The following is a 14,132-nucleotide window of genomic DNA, read 5'->3' as shown; positions in this document are numbered from 1 at the left end:
TTCAGTCCTGCCGGCACAGGGCTTTAACCCACTGCACCACCAGGGGCTCCTGCCGGAGTGGTACCTATTGATCTACTCACATTTGCATGTTTTCGAACTGCTAAGTTGGCAGAAGCTGGGGCTGACAGCGGAAGCTCATGCTGTTCCCCGGATTTGAACCTGCGACCTTTTGGTCAATAAGATCAGCAGCTCAGCGGTTTAATCCACTGCGCCACCAGGTCCCCATTACACAATCATTAAATTAAATTAAACACATTACACATTACACAACCATTAAATTAAATTAAACATTGAACAATCCATAAACTAAAGGAATTGAGCTATCAAAATATTAAAACTATGTAAAACTATAACAAAAACCAAACAAACCAAATTTTTTTTACCCAGATAAAAAACCCTGCACATTTTATCCCAACTAAACAATTTGTATTGTCGAAGGCTTTCATGGCCGGAATCACTGGGTTGTTGTAGATTTTTTTGGGCTATATGGCCATGTTCTAGAGGCATTCTCTCCTGATGTTTCGCCTGCATCTATGACAAGCATCCTCAGAGGTAGTGAGATCCTCAGAGGTAGTTGGGATAGTACTTATAGACCTCACAACCTCTGAGGATGCTTGCCATAGATGTAGGCGAAACGTCAGGAGAGAATGCCTCTATAACATGGCCATATAGCCCCAAAAAACCAACAACAACCCAGTAAACAATCTGTTCTTGAACACCTGCCGGAACAAAAAGACCTTTATGAATGACGGTTGCTTATTGGTCTGTTAGGGGTATAGCGTCCAAATTTCATGTCAATTTGTCCAGTGGTTTTTGAGTTATGTTAATCCCACAAACAAACACTGCATTTTTATTTATATAGATGTTGATACAAGGAAAGTTTAAAAACATGATTCAGCCCAAAGTGGAAAGCACTGTATGGGTCTTAATGGGAGACAAAGGCCTTGAAGGACAGCAGTCTGAGATGTCCTAAAAATAAATTTTGTTTATAAGCAGGAAACAAACCAACAAAAGAAGCTTTCGGGAAGAGGTCATGGTCAATTCCACGATTCTCTCCAGTTCATTTCTAGAGCCATCTCTTTACCTGCTCCCGTTGTATGGATGTCGACACTGCTGGATTGGAAAGAGATGAGCAATGATATCTTCCCAACATGCTTGGTTCATCTCCTGTGAAATGCAAATGAAAGGAAGGATATGGGAGCTGAGTTTCTTTATCTGTTTTTCATAGAATCATAGAATCAAAGAGTTGGAAGAGACCTCATGGGCCATCCAGTCCAACCCTCTGCCAAGAATCAGGAATATTGCATTCAAATCACCCCTGACAGATGGCCATCCAGCCTCTGTTTAAAAGCTTCTAAAGAAGGAGCCTCCACCACACTCCGGGGCAGAGAGTTCCACTGCTGAATGGCTCTCACAGTCAGGAAGTTCTTCCTCATGTTCAGATGGAATCTCCTCTCTTGAAGTTTGAAGCCATTCCATTGCGTCCTCGTCTCCAAGGAAGCAGAAAACAAGCTTGCTCCCTCCTCCCTGTGGCTTCCCCTCACATGCTCCACATGCTCTATTCTGCCTTGGTCAGACCACATCTGGAATATTGTGTCCAATTCTGGGCACCACAATTCAAGAGAGATGTTGACAAGCTGGAATGTGTCCAGAGGAGGGCGACTAAAATGATCAAGGGTCTGTAGAACAAGCCCTATGAGGAGCGGCTTAAGGAGCTGGGCATGTTTAGCCTGAAGAAGAGAAGGCTGAGAGGAGATATGATAGCCATGTATATATGTGCAGGGTCTTCTATCTGGGTAAATTTTTTTGGTTTGTTTGGTTTTTGTTATAGTTTTACATAGTTTTGATATTTTGATAGCTCAATTGCTTTAATTTATAGATTGTGTAATGTTTAATTTAATTTAATGGTTGTGTAATGTGTTTAATAGATCTAGACACTATGCTCCTCTTGATGCAGGCCAAAATCCCATTGGCTTTTTTTGCCGCCACATCACATGGCCGCCACACATATATGAGGAACCTTTAGGGTGAGGACCAAGCAAAAGGGAGCCCTCTCACCTGGTGGAGCAGTGCTTGTCTCCTCCTTCGCCTCCTCCAGCTTGATCCACCTGAAAGGAAAGACCTGGCTGGTGCCTGGTGGGGCCTCCTGGGTCTGAAGGACGTCTATCTCCTGTCGCTCTTCCTGCAGCGCCTTCTCCTCTTGGGCCCGACTCAGGAGGAAGCCTTCAGCCAAGGCCACAGCCTGGGAACTGGTCTCTGCCCCACATTCCCTGACCCAGCGCTCCATCTCCGCAGGAAGGACGGCCAGGAACTGCTCCAGGATCACCAGGTCCAGCATCTCCGCCTTGGAGTGTCTCTCGGGCTTCAGCCACAAGCGGCAGAGAGAGTGGAGGCGGCTGCAAACCTCTCGGGGCCCCAAGGCCTCCTCATAGTGGAAGTGTTGGCCCTCTCTGAAGGTCTTCTCACCCAGGGCATCCTGACCCATTCTGCCTGGGAACACAACATTTCTCCTGCCCCACATGTCATTGGGCTCTCTTCCCGCTTCAGGACCACTCTGGCTTGGCTCTTCCACCTTCACTCTGGGCTCCATCTGGATGGAAGAACCTCTTTCCTTCTCTATCTGAAAATGTCATGAAGCCAAGGCTATGCAAGACAAAGGGGAGATCAAGTCCAGGTTAATGATCTACCACCCCCAAGAGAAAGGTCTTTACAACCTATTTTGGGTTGCAGCTATATGGCTCGCTGTAAAAAAAGCAGCTCCTTGGAAGTGTTTCCTAACCGAGGGAGGTCGTGAGGGGGGTTTCAGAGGGGTCTCCAAAGACCACCAAGAAACATATATTTCTGATGGTCTTAGGAACCCCTTTGGCAGAGAAGGCTGAAGATCTCTCTGCCTATCCTTCTCCTCCTTTCTGGAAACAGATAGTGAATCCTTCCACCAAAAGCCCCCCCACCCCTGTGATTGGCTGGCCTATCAACTGGCCTCTCAGCCAAGGGGAAGCCTATTTCTGAGACTCCAAGAGAGGAGGGGAGAGCAGGTGTGTTCCGCACATGGTGCGGGCAAGGAAGAGCACGCGAGGTGTGCATGTGTAGGCGAGGAAGAGCATGCGAGGCTGAAAGAGGTGGGTGATTCCACCCATGACTGATGCTCTCTCCTTTCCCCAGGTCGCAGGTTCAAATCTGGGGAGAGGCAGATGAGCTCCCTCTATCAGCTCCAGCTCCTCATGCGGGGACATGAGAGAAGCCTCCCACAAGGATGATAAAACATCAAATCATCTGGGCATCCCCTGGGCAACGTCCCTGCAGACAGCCAATTCTCTCACACCAGAAGCGACTTGCAGTTTCTCAAGTCTCTCCTGACACGACAAAAAAAAATCACTCAGCATCCTTATTCCTCCAGCAAAGGGTCACCGCCTTGTTGTGGCGCTGGAGCTTGAGCACCTCAATGATGTCATGAGCGAAACCGTGAAGGGCCACCCAAGACGGGACGGTCGTGGCAGAGAGGTCAGACCAAGCGTGATCCCTGGGGAAGGCAACGGCAAACCACCCCAGTATCCTTGCCAAGAAAACTAAATGGACCAGTACAACCAGAGATATGTCGGTATGCCATTGGAAGATGGGACTCCCAGGTCGGAAGATGGCCAAAATGCTACTGGGGAGGAGCAGAGGATAAGTTCAACTAGCCCCAGATGTGATGACGCAGCTAGCTCAAAGCCGAAAGGAAGGCTAGCGGCCGACGGTACTGGAGGTGAACGACGAATCCGATGCTCTAAAGATCAACACACCATAGGAACCTGGAATGTAAGATCTATGAGCCAGGGCAAGTTGGATGTTGTTATTGGTGAGATGTCAAGACTAAAGATAGACATTCTGGGGGTCAGCGAACTGAAATGGACTGGAATGGGCCACTTCACATCAGATGACCACCAGATCTACTACTGTGGACAAGAGGAACATAGAAGAAATGGAGTAGCCTTCATAATTAATAAGAAATTCGCTAAAGCAGTGCTTGGATACAACCCAAAAAATGACAGAATGATCTCAATTCGAGTGCAAGGAAAGCCTTTCAACATTACAGTGATCCAAATATACGCCCCAACCACAGCTGCTGAAGAAGCAGAAGTAGATCAGTTCTATGAGGATCTGCAGGACCTACTGGACAATACACCAAAAAGAGACATTATTTTCATTACAGGAGACTGGAATGCCAAGGTGGGAAGTCAAATGACAACTGGGATCACAGGCAAGCATGGTCTGGGAGAACAAAATGAAGCGGGACGCAGGCTGATAGAATTTTGCCAGGAAAACTCGCTGTGTATAACAAACACTCTCTTCCAACAACCTAAAAGACGGCTTTACACATGGACCTCGCCAGACGGTCAACACCGAAATCAGATTGACTACATCCTTTGCAGCCAAAGGTGGCGGACATCCATCCAGTCGGTGAAAACAAGACCTGGGGCTGACTGTAGCTCAGATCACGAACTTCTTATTGCTCAATTTAGAATAAAACTAAAGAGATCAGGGAAAATACACAGACCAGTTAGATATGATCTCACTAACATTCCTAGCGAATATACAGTGGAAGTGAAGAACAGATTTGAAGGGCTAGATTTAGTAAACAGAGTCCCAGAAGAACTATGGACAGAAGTCCGCGACATTGTTCAGGAGGCGGCAACAAAGTATGTCCCAAAGAAAAAGAAAACCAAGAAGGCAAAATGGTTGTCTGCTGAGACACTGGAAGTAGCCCAAGAAAGGAGGAAAGCAAAAGGAAACAGGGATAAGGGGAGATATGCCCAGTTAAATGCGCAATTCCAGAGGTTAGCCAGAAGAGACAAGGAACTATTTTTAAACAAGCAATGCATGGAAGTGGAAGAAGACAACAGAATAGGAAGGACAAGAGACCTCTTCCAGAAAATTAGAAACATTGGAGGTAAATTTCAGGCAAAAATTGGTATGATAAGAAACAAAGATGGCAGGGACCTAACAGAAGCTGAAGAGATCAAGAGAAGGTGGCGAGATTATACAGAAGATCTGTATAGGAAGGATAACAATATCGAGGATAGCTTTGACGGTGTGGAGAATGAATTAGAACCAGACATCCTGAGGAGTGAGGTTGAATGGGCCTTAAGAAGCATTGCTAACAACAAGGCAGCAGGAGACGACGGGATCCCAGCTGAACTGTTTAAAATCTTAAAAGATGATGCTGTCAAGGTGATGCATGCCATATGCCAGCAAATATGGAAAACACAAGAATGGCCATCAGACTGGAAAAAATCAACTTACATCCCCATACCAAAAAAGGGAAATGCGAAAGACTGCTCCAACTTCCGTACAGTGGCCCTTATTTCTCATGCCAGTAAGGTAATGCTCAAGATCCTGCAAGGAAGACTCCAGCAATACATGGAGCGAGAGTTGCCAGATGTTCAAGCTGGGTTTAGAAAAGGCAGAGGAACGAGAGACCAGATTGCCAATATCCGCTGGATAATGGAGAAAGGCAGGGAGTTTCAGAAAAACATCTACTTCTGCTTCATTGACTATTCTAAAGCCTTTGACTGTGTGGATCATAATAAATTGTGGCAAGTTCTTGGTGGGATGGGCATACCAAGCCACCTTGTCTCTCTCCTGAGGAATCTGTACAAGGACCAAGTCGCAACAGTAAGGACTGACCACGGAACAACAGACTGGTTCAAGATTGGGAAAGGCGTACGGCAAGGCTGCATACTCTCACCCAACCTTTTTAACTTGTATGCAGAACACATCATGCGATGTGCGGGGCTTGATGAATGCAAAGCTGGGGTGAAAATTGCTGGAAGAAACATTAACAACCTCAGATATGCAGATGACACCACTCTGATGGCTGAAAGCGAGGAGGAGCTGAGGAGCCTTCTAATCAAGGTGAAAGAAGAAAGCGCAAAAGCCGGGTTGCAGCTGAACGTCAAAAAAACCAAGATTATGGCAACAAGAATGATTGACAACTGGAAAATAGAGGGAGAAAATGTGGAGGCCGTGACAGACTTTGTATTTCTAGGTGCAAAGATTACTGCAGATGCAGACTGTGGCCAGGAAATCAGAAGACGCTTACTTCTTGGGAGGAGAGCAATGTCCAGTCTCGATAAAATAGTAAAGAGTAGAGACATCAGACTGGCAACAAAGATCCGCCTAGTCCAAGCCATGGTATTCCCTGTAGTAACCTACGGATGTGAGAGCTGGACCTTAGGGAAGGCTGAGCGAAGGAAGATCGATGCTTTTGAGCTGTGGTGCTGGAGGAAAGTGCTGAGAGTGCCTTGGACTGCGAGAAGATCCAACCAGTCCATCCTCCAGGAAATAAAGCCCGGCTGCTCACTGGAAGGAAGGATACTAGAGACAAAGTTGAAGTACTTTGGCCACATCATGAGGAGACAGCAAAGCCTAGAGAAGACAATTATGCTGGGGAAAGTGGAAGGCAAAAGGAAGAGGGGCCGACCTAGGGCAAGATGGATGGATGGCATCCTTGAAGTGACTGGACTGACCTTGAAGGAGCTGGGGGTGGTGACGGCCGACAGGGAGCTCTGGCGTGGGCTGGTCCACGAGGTCACGAAGAGTCGGAGACGACTGAACGAATGAACAACAACAACAACATCCTTATTCCTTTGCTTGGCAAGTTTGCGATGATGGGAGTTGCATCCCATCTGAACCAGTTAGGAGGAGAGTCCTGAGGGGCCTTCCACACAGATCTAGATCCCAGAATATCAAAGTGGGAAATTTATTTATTTATTTATTTAGAGTACTTCTACCCCGCCCTTCTCAACCCCCGAGGGGGGACTCAGGGCAGCTTACAAAAAGGCACAATTCGATGCCTACCCAAAATACACATACGTACAAAACAGCAGTTAAAACAATTATCACAGTTAAAAACAATCGATACATAGCACAATCAATAAAACTAATCTCAGGCTCAGCGTTCATCTTTCAGAGTTCCATTCCACTTAGTCAATTCCTGTCCATCATCAAAGTCCTTTCTTTATCTGCCAGATTGTCCGAATGCCTGGTCCCGAATCCATGTTTTCAATTTTTTCCTAAAGGAAAAGAGAGATGTCGCTGATCTAATTTCCCCGGGGAGTGAATTCCACAGGTGAGGGGCCACCACCGAGAAGGCCCTGCTCCTCGTCCCCACCAGCCTCACTTGTGATAGAGGCGGGGTCGAGAGCAGGGCCTCCCCAGAAGATCTTAAACGTAGAGGGAGATCCGTTCGGACAGATACACTGGGCCAGAACCGTATAGGGTTTTGTAGGTCAAAACCAGCACTTTGAATTGTGCTCGGAATTGGATCGGCAGCCAGTGGAGCTGACACAATAGGGGGGTGGAATGCTCCCTATATGACGCTCCTATAAGTACTCTGGCTGCCTCCCGCTGGACTAGTTGGAGTTTCCAAACAGTCTTCAAAGGCAACCCCACGTAGAGTGCATTGCAGTAGTCTAATCTAATCCTACAATATCTGCTTTGGACTGGGTTATCTGAGTCCACACTGACATATATTCCAGTTCAAAGCAGATCATGTGGGATTTTCTGCCTTGAAGTCCCTTCAAAGCAGGGGAGGGCAAAGAAGCATTCATGCAACATGGGACTGAGAGTGGCCCAGCAGCATCAGGAGGAGAAGCAGCAGCAGAAGCAGCTTAGGTAATTTGTAACGCTATTATTTGAAAAAATCAGTCTTTCCTTTCGTTTTTTTTATTAAAGCTCCCATTAGAAAATGCATAAGGATGTGGGTGAACTACAACTCCCAAAATTGTGGGTCAATCCTCCCCAAACCCTTCCAATATTCAAAGTTCGCCACATTGGGTCTATGTGCCAAGTTTGATCCAGATGCGAAGTTGTTTGGGTTCACAGTGCTCGCTGGATGTAGGTGAACTACAACTCCAAAACTCAAGGTCAACGCCCACCAGGGGCGGCTCAACCATTACGCAAAGTAAGCATTCGCAGTATAGTTGATTTTGCCCAGGGGAGCTCTTGAGGAGCTCTTGGGGGGAAATAGACCTTGACATATGCGAGTTGTAGTTACTGGGATGTATAGTTCACCTACAATCAAAGAGCATTCTGAACTCCACCAATGATGGAATTGAACCAAATATGGCACACAGAACTCCCACGACGAACAGAAAATATATATCAGTGATTGGTTGGGGGGACGGGGGACGGACGGACACCAAAATACTGTTTGCTTACCGTTGAAAATTATCTAGGGCCACCTCGGACTACAACTCCCAAAATTGTGTGTCAATCCTCCTCAAACCCTGCCAGTATTCAAAGTTCGCCACATTGAGTCTATGTGCCAAGTTTGATCCAGATGCGAAGTTGTTTGGGTTCAGAGTGCTCTCTGGATGTAGGTGAACTTGTTGTTCATTCGTTCAGTCGTCTCCGACTCTTCGTGACCTCATGGACCAGCCCACGCCAGAGCTCCCTGTCGGCCGTCACCACCCCCAGCTCCTTCAAGTTGTAGGTGAACTACAACTCCCAAACTCAAGGTCAATGCCCACCAAACCCTTCCAGCATTTTCTGTTGGTCATGGGAGTTCTGTGTGCCAAGTTGGGTCCGATTCCATCGTTGGTGGAGTTCAGAATGCTCTTTGATTGTAGGTGAACTATAAATCCAAGCAACTACAACTCCCAAATTACAAAATCAATCCTCCCCACGACCTCACCTTTGGCATATTGGGTATTTGTGCCAAACTTGGTCCAGTGAGTGAAAATACATCCTGCATATCAGATATTTACATTACGATTCGTAACAGTAGCAAAAATATAGTTATGAAGTAGCAATGGAAATAATGTTATGGTTGGGGGTCACAACAGGAGGAACTGTATTAAGGGGCTGCTGGTTGAGAAACACTGCTCTAGGTGTTTTGGACTTCAACTCCCACAATTCCTAACAGCCAGTTGTGGGAGTTGAAGTCCAAAACACCTAGAGGGAGGGCTGAAGTTGGCCCATGCCCCATTGCACAGCCCACCTCACTTCTGGACAGAGAAGACCCTAGGAGATGCAGCCTCCACCCCTGCCCTGTTTTCCTTGTCTTTGTTTCCTCTCCCCCTTCTTCCTAAGGCTGCCCCCTCTCCTTGGGCAGATCTGGGTCTCCCAAAGCCTGGGGAGGTAGGGAGGAGGACTCACCCCATGGCTTGGAGGGAGGCAAAGGGGAGAGAAGAGCAGCCTGCCCTTCCTTCCTTCCTTCCCTGGCCTGCCCTTCCTCTCTTGGTAGGCTCTGCTTCTCTTCCGGAGGGAAGGAGGAGCCTCTCTCTCTGCCAGCCCTGGCTCTTAGCACAATTAACCCTTTCTTTGGGTCCTTCCTGGTCTTCCCATCATCTCCTTTCATCCTCCCAAGACCTGGTCAGTCTGGAGCTCCCATCAGTCCCAGATCTTTGCTGCAACTCAGGTCTCTCCTCCTAACTGGGTCGGATGGGTTAGCTTTCTTGCTGGGATGCAACTCTTGCCTAGCAAAGGAGTAAAGGTGTTGGGAGATTTATTTTATTTGAGAACACAGAAATGCTGGACCACTCTCACAACCACCATGTCCGACTACACAGAGAAGCCATTGAAATACACAGGCATGTGGACAATTTCAACAGAAAGGAGGAAACCATGAAAATGAACAAAATCTGGCTACCAGTATTAAAAAAAACTCTAAAATTGCAACAGCACAACAACAGAGAGGATGCAGGCAGGGACATCTAATCACCTCTCAACAAAAGTTTGCCCCAGGCACAGTCAGCCCATTGTATGCTAATCAAGGTGGTCAGTTGAAACATTCACTCCTAGCTCCAGCAGAGAAGAGTCCTTTGTCCCACCCTGGTCATTCCACAGATATATAAACCCACTTTCCTAACTCCAACAGACCTCACTACCTCTGAGGATGCTTGCCATAGATGCAGGCAAAACGTCAGGAGAAAATGCCTCTAGAACATGGCCATATAGCCCGAAAAAACCTACAACAACCCAGAGAGTTATTTATTTATCATGTCAAGAGCAAACCAAACAGTTCTATTGCATTTTTAACAAACAAACAAACAAACAAAACGCAAAGTTTGCAAACTTTGTAATTGATTAAATGTCCTTTGACCAGTATCTGGCCACTTGGAGTGCCTCTGGTGTTACTATAAGAAGGTCCTCCATGGTGCATGTGGCAGGGCTCAGGGTACATTGCAGCAGGTGGTCAGTGGTTTGCTCTTCTCCACACCCGCATGTCGTGGATTCCACTTTGTGGCCCCATTCCTTAAGGTTGGCTCTGCATCTCGTGGTGCCAGAGCGCAGTCTGTTCAGCGCCTCCCTGTGTGCCCAGGGGGGAGTCTCTCATTTGGTATCAGCCATTGATTGAGGTTCTGGGTTTGAGCCTGCCACTTCTGGACTCTCGCTTGCTGGGGTGTTCCGGCGAGTGTCTCTGTAGATCTTAGAAAACTATTTCTTGATTTAAGTCGTTGACGTGCTGGCTGATACCCAAACAAGGGAAGACCTGGAGACAGGCCCATAGCCAGGATTTTGATTCGGGGGGGGGGGGGGGCTGAGTCTGAGTGAAGGAGGGTCTACCCTAGCAAACCTTTTGTATCATTACCCCAATACCCCCATGCATATGGGATATATTGAGTATGGTGATCAGATCATGATATGAATAAACATAACAGTTTAAATAATGCACCAGTAAGGCCTTCTCACGGACCACCATGAGAATTTCGGGGGGGGGGGCTGAGGCCCCTCAACCCCCAACCCCCACCCCCACCCCCCACTACATGCCTGCCTGGAGATGTCTCTGCCTTGGTCCTTTCACTATTGGTTGCTACTTCCCGGCGGATGTCAAGTGGCGCAATACCGGCTAAGCAGTGCAATTTCTCCAGTGGTGTAGGGTGCAGACACCCCGTGATAATGCGGCATGTCTCATTAAGAGCCACATCTGCTGTTTTAGCATGGTAAGATGTGTTCCACACTGGGTATGCATACTCAGCAGCAGAGTAGCATAGCGCAAAGGCAGATATCTTCACTGTGTCTGGTTGTGATCCCCAGGTTGTGCCAGTCAGCTTTCGTATGATATTGTTTCTAGCACCCACTTTGTGCTTGATGTTCAGGCAGTGTTTCTTGTAGGTCAGGGCACGGTTCGGAGTGACTCCCAGGTATTTGGGTGTGCTGAAATGCTCCAGTGGGATTCCTTCCCAGGTCATCCTCAGAGCTCAGGATGCTTGTCTGTTTTTAAGGTGAAAAGCACATGTCTGTGTTTTAGATGTATTAGGGATCAGCTGGTCTTCCCTGTAATAGGCTGTAAGATCACCTAGAGCTTCGGAGAGCTTCTGTTCAACCATCTCAAAGCTCCCTGCTTGAGCAGAGATGGCACGATCGTCAGCATAGATGAAACTCTCTGTCCCTTCTGGCAGTGGCTGGTCATTTGTGTAGATGTTGAACATGGATGGAGCAAGCACGCTCCCCGAAGGCAGGCCGTTCTTCTGTTGGGAGATGCAGCCTGGGGAATAGGCTGAGCCATCTGGGAAAGGAGAGACCATCCCTCATGGGTGGGAATCACCCAGCTCTCCAAATGTGGCTGGACTCCTGCTCTCTTTGCCTTCTATCACTCCTCAAACCTCAGCAGTGTTTTGAGCTGGATCATGAAAGGTGTGTGTACCCAATTTAGAATAAATCCTAGAGCTGGAAGAGACCTGGTTGGCCATCCTGTCCAACCTCACAAGAATGGGTTGTTATAGGTTTTTTGTAGTTATATGGCCATGGCCTAGAGGCATTCTCTCCTGACGTTTCGCCTGCATCTATGGCAAGCATCCTCAGAGGTAGTGAGGTCTGTTGGAACTAGGAAAATGGGTTTATATATCAAACATGAATCAAGGAACATGAAAGGCACTGCAGACTACTTCAACAGAGAAATCAGCCATAGCAGAGCACCTGATGAACCAACCTGGACACAGCATATTATTTGAGAACACAGAAATGCTGGACCACTCTCACAACCACCATGTCAGACTACACAGAGAAGCCATTGAAATCCACAAGCATGTGGACAATTTCAACAGAAAGGAGGAAACCATGAAAATGAACAAAATCTGGCTACCAGTATTTAAAAAACTCTACAATTACAACAGCAAAACAACAGAGAGGAAACAAACAAGGACATCTAATCACCTCTCAACAAAAGATTGCCCCAGGCACTAACAAGCCACACCAAACAACTGCCAGAGCATCAAATGCTAATCAAGGTGGTCAATTGAAACACTCACACCTAGCTCCAACAGACAAGAGTCCTTTGTCCCACCCTGGTCATTCCACAGATATATAAACCCATTTTCCTAGTACCAAGAGACCTCACTATTTCTGAGGATGCTTGCCATAGATGCAGGCGAAACATCAGGAGAGAATGCCTCTAGAACAGGGGTCCTCAAACTTTTTAAACAGAGGGCCAGGTCACAGCCCCTCAAGCTTTTGGAGGGCTGGATTATAATTTGGAAAAAAAACATGAATGAATTCCTATGCACACTGCACATATCTTATTTGTAGTGCAAATAATACTTAAAAACAATACAATAATTAAAATGAAGAACAATTTTAACAAATACAAATTTATTAGTATTTCAATGGGTAGTGTAGGCCTGCTTTTGGCTGATGAAATAGGTTTGTAGTTGTTGTTGTGTGCTTTTCAAGTCATTTCAGACTTAGGTTGACCCTGAGTGAAGGCAAGATAAATGACCTTGGAGGGCCGCATCCAGCCCTCGGGCCTTAGTTTGAGGACCGCTGCTCTAGAACATGGCCATATAGCCCGAAAAAACCTACAACAACCCAGTGACTCCAGCCATGAAAGCCTTCGACAATACATTCTCACCAAGAACGTTTGCCTATCTGGGTATGTTGTAATCCACTCTGTGTCCCCTTGGGGAGATAGAACGGAATATAAATAAAGGGTTGTTGTTGTTGTTGTTGTTGTTGTTTGATGAACAAGATTAGTACACAGCAAACAAGATCACTACGCTGGCTGTTGTATTGGATCATACTTCGGACACTTCCCAAGTGTCTAGGACTGTGTGATGTATCGGCGAATAATGCATGCAGATCCAAGTGGGGTTGCCTTTTGCAGATGACAGGTGGTGATTTTGTCAGCACCAATTGTTTTTATGTGCAGGCCAAGGTCTTTAGGTACTGCACCCAGTGTGCCGATCACCCTGGGACCACCTTGACTGGCTTGTGCCAGAGTCTTTCCTGTTCAATCTTTATTATTATTATTATTATTATTATTATTATTATTATTATTATTAGAAACACAAGATAAATACACAGCAAAAAAGATCACTATGCTGGCTTTTGTATTTGATCACACACTTCCCAAGTGTCTAGGACTGTGTAAGGTATCCGTGAATAATGCATGCAGATTCGAGTAGGCTGGCCTTTTCTAGCAGGCAGATGGTAATTTTGTCAGCACCTATTGTTTTTAAGTGCAGGCCAAGGTCTTTAGGCACTCTACCCAGTGTGCCAATTATTATTATTATTATTATTATTATTATTATTATTATTATTATTATTCCAGTGGGTTTCCAATGCCAAGGGGGGCTTTGAGCTCTGTTTCCAGAGCAGCAATTCAATCAATGCTTTATTTCCTGGTTTTGTGTGAAGCCAGGAAATTAGGTCATGCCTTAGACCTGTTCTGTGTATACTTAAATCTGGGAGAGGGTTGCCATGGAAATGGGAGCAATGCAAAGGAGGGGCCAGGGTGAGACATGAGGGACATAAACTGTCCGTTGGAATTTTGTTGTGTTCCCTAATGCATACTTTTGAATTAAAGCCTTCCAACTTTGTTTGTGAGGTAATTTCTACTTCAAAAAGCTACAGATCCGGACAAGTTCAAGGCTCAAAATGCAGGGGAGGGGCCAGGGTGAGACGTGAGGGACATAAACTGTCAGTTGGAATTTTGTTGTGTTCCCTAATGCATGCTTTTGAATTAAAGCCTTCCAACTTTGTTTGTGAGGCAATTTCTACTTCAAAAAGCTACAGATCCAGACAAGTTCATAGAATCATAGAATCATAGAATCATAGAGTTGGAAGAGACCTCAAGGGCCATCCAGTCCAACCCCCTGCCAAGAAGCAGGAATATTGCATTCAAATCACCCCTGACAAATGGCCATCCA

At 46.5% G+C, this 14,132-nt stretch overlaps 1 protein-coding gene across 2 annotated transcripts in view; it reads right to left on the bottom strand.

Annotated features, from left to right (window-relative positions):
* LOC132765801 (zinc finger protein 791-like) overlaps window positions 1-9,300 on the bottom strand; it is an 84,462-nt gene extending 75,162 nt beyond the window's left edge. Inside the window, exons 1-3 of one of the 2 annotated variants that reach the window (XM_067465191.1) lie at window positions 9,142-9,284; window positions 2,059-2,643; window positions 1,085-1,167 (exon numbers count right to left, since the gene is read on the bottom strand). In XM_067465191.1, coding sequence (XP_067321292.1) covers window positions 1,085-1,167; window positions 2,059-2,590 — 615 coding nt within the window. In that variant the 5' untranslated portion in view covers window positions 2,591-2,643; window positions 9,142-9,284. Of the gene's footprint in view, window positions 1-1,084; window positions 1,168-2,058; window positions 2,644-9,141 lie in introns of both variants that reach the window. The other variant, XM_067465190.1, reaches the window with a different exon arrangement.
* Window positions 9,301-14,132: the final 4,832 nt, after the last annotated feature.

The sequence above is a fragment of the Anolis sagrei genome, chromosome 2 (assembly GCF_037176765.1).
Source record: "Anolis sagrei isolate rAnoSag1 chromosome 2, rAnoSag1.mat, whole genome shotgun sequence".
In the NCBI taxonomy this organism is placed as follows: domain Eukaryota; kingdom Metazoa; phylum Chordata; class Lepidosauria; order Squamata; family Dactyloidae; genus Anolis; species Anolis sagrei.
Note: the sequence above shows the minus strand (reverse complement) of the source record. Positions and strands in the feature narration are given on the sequence as shown.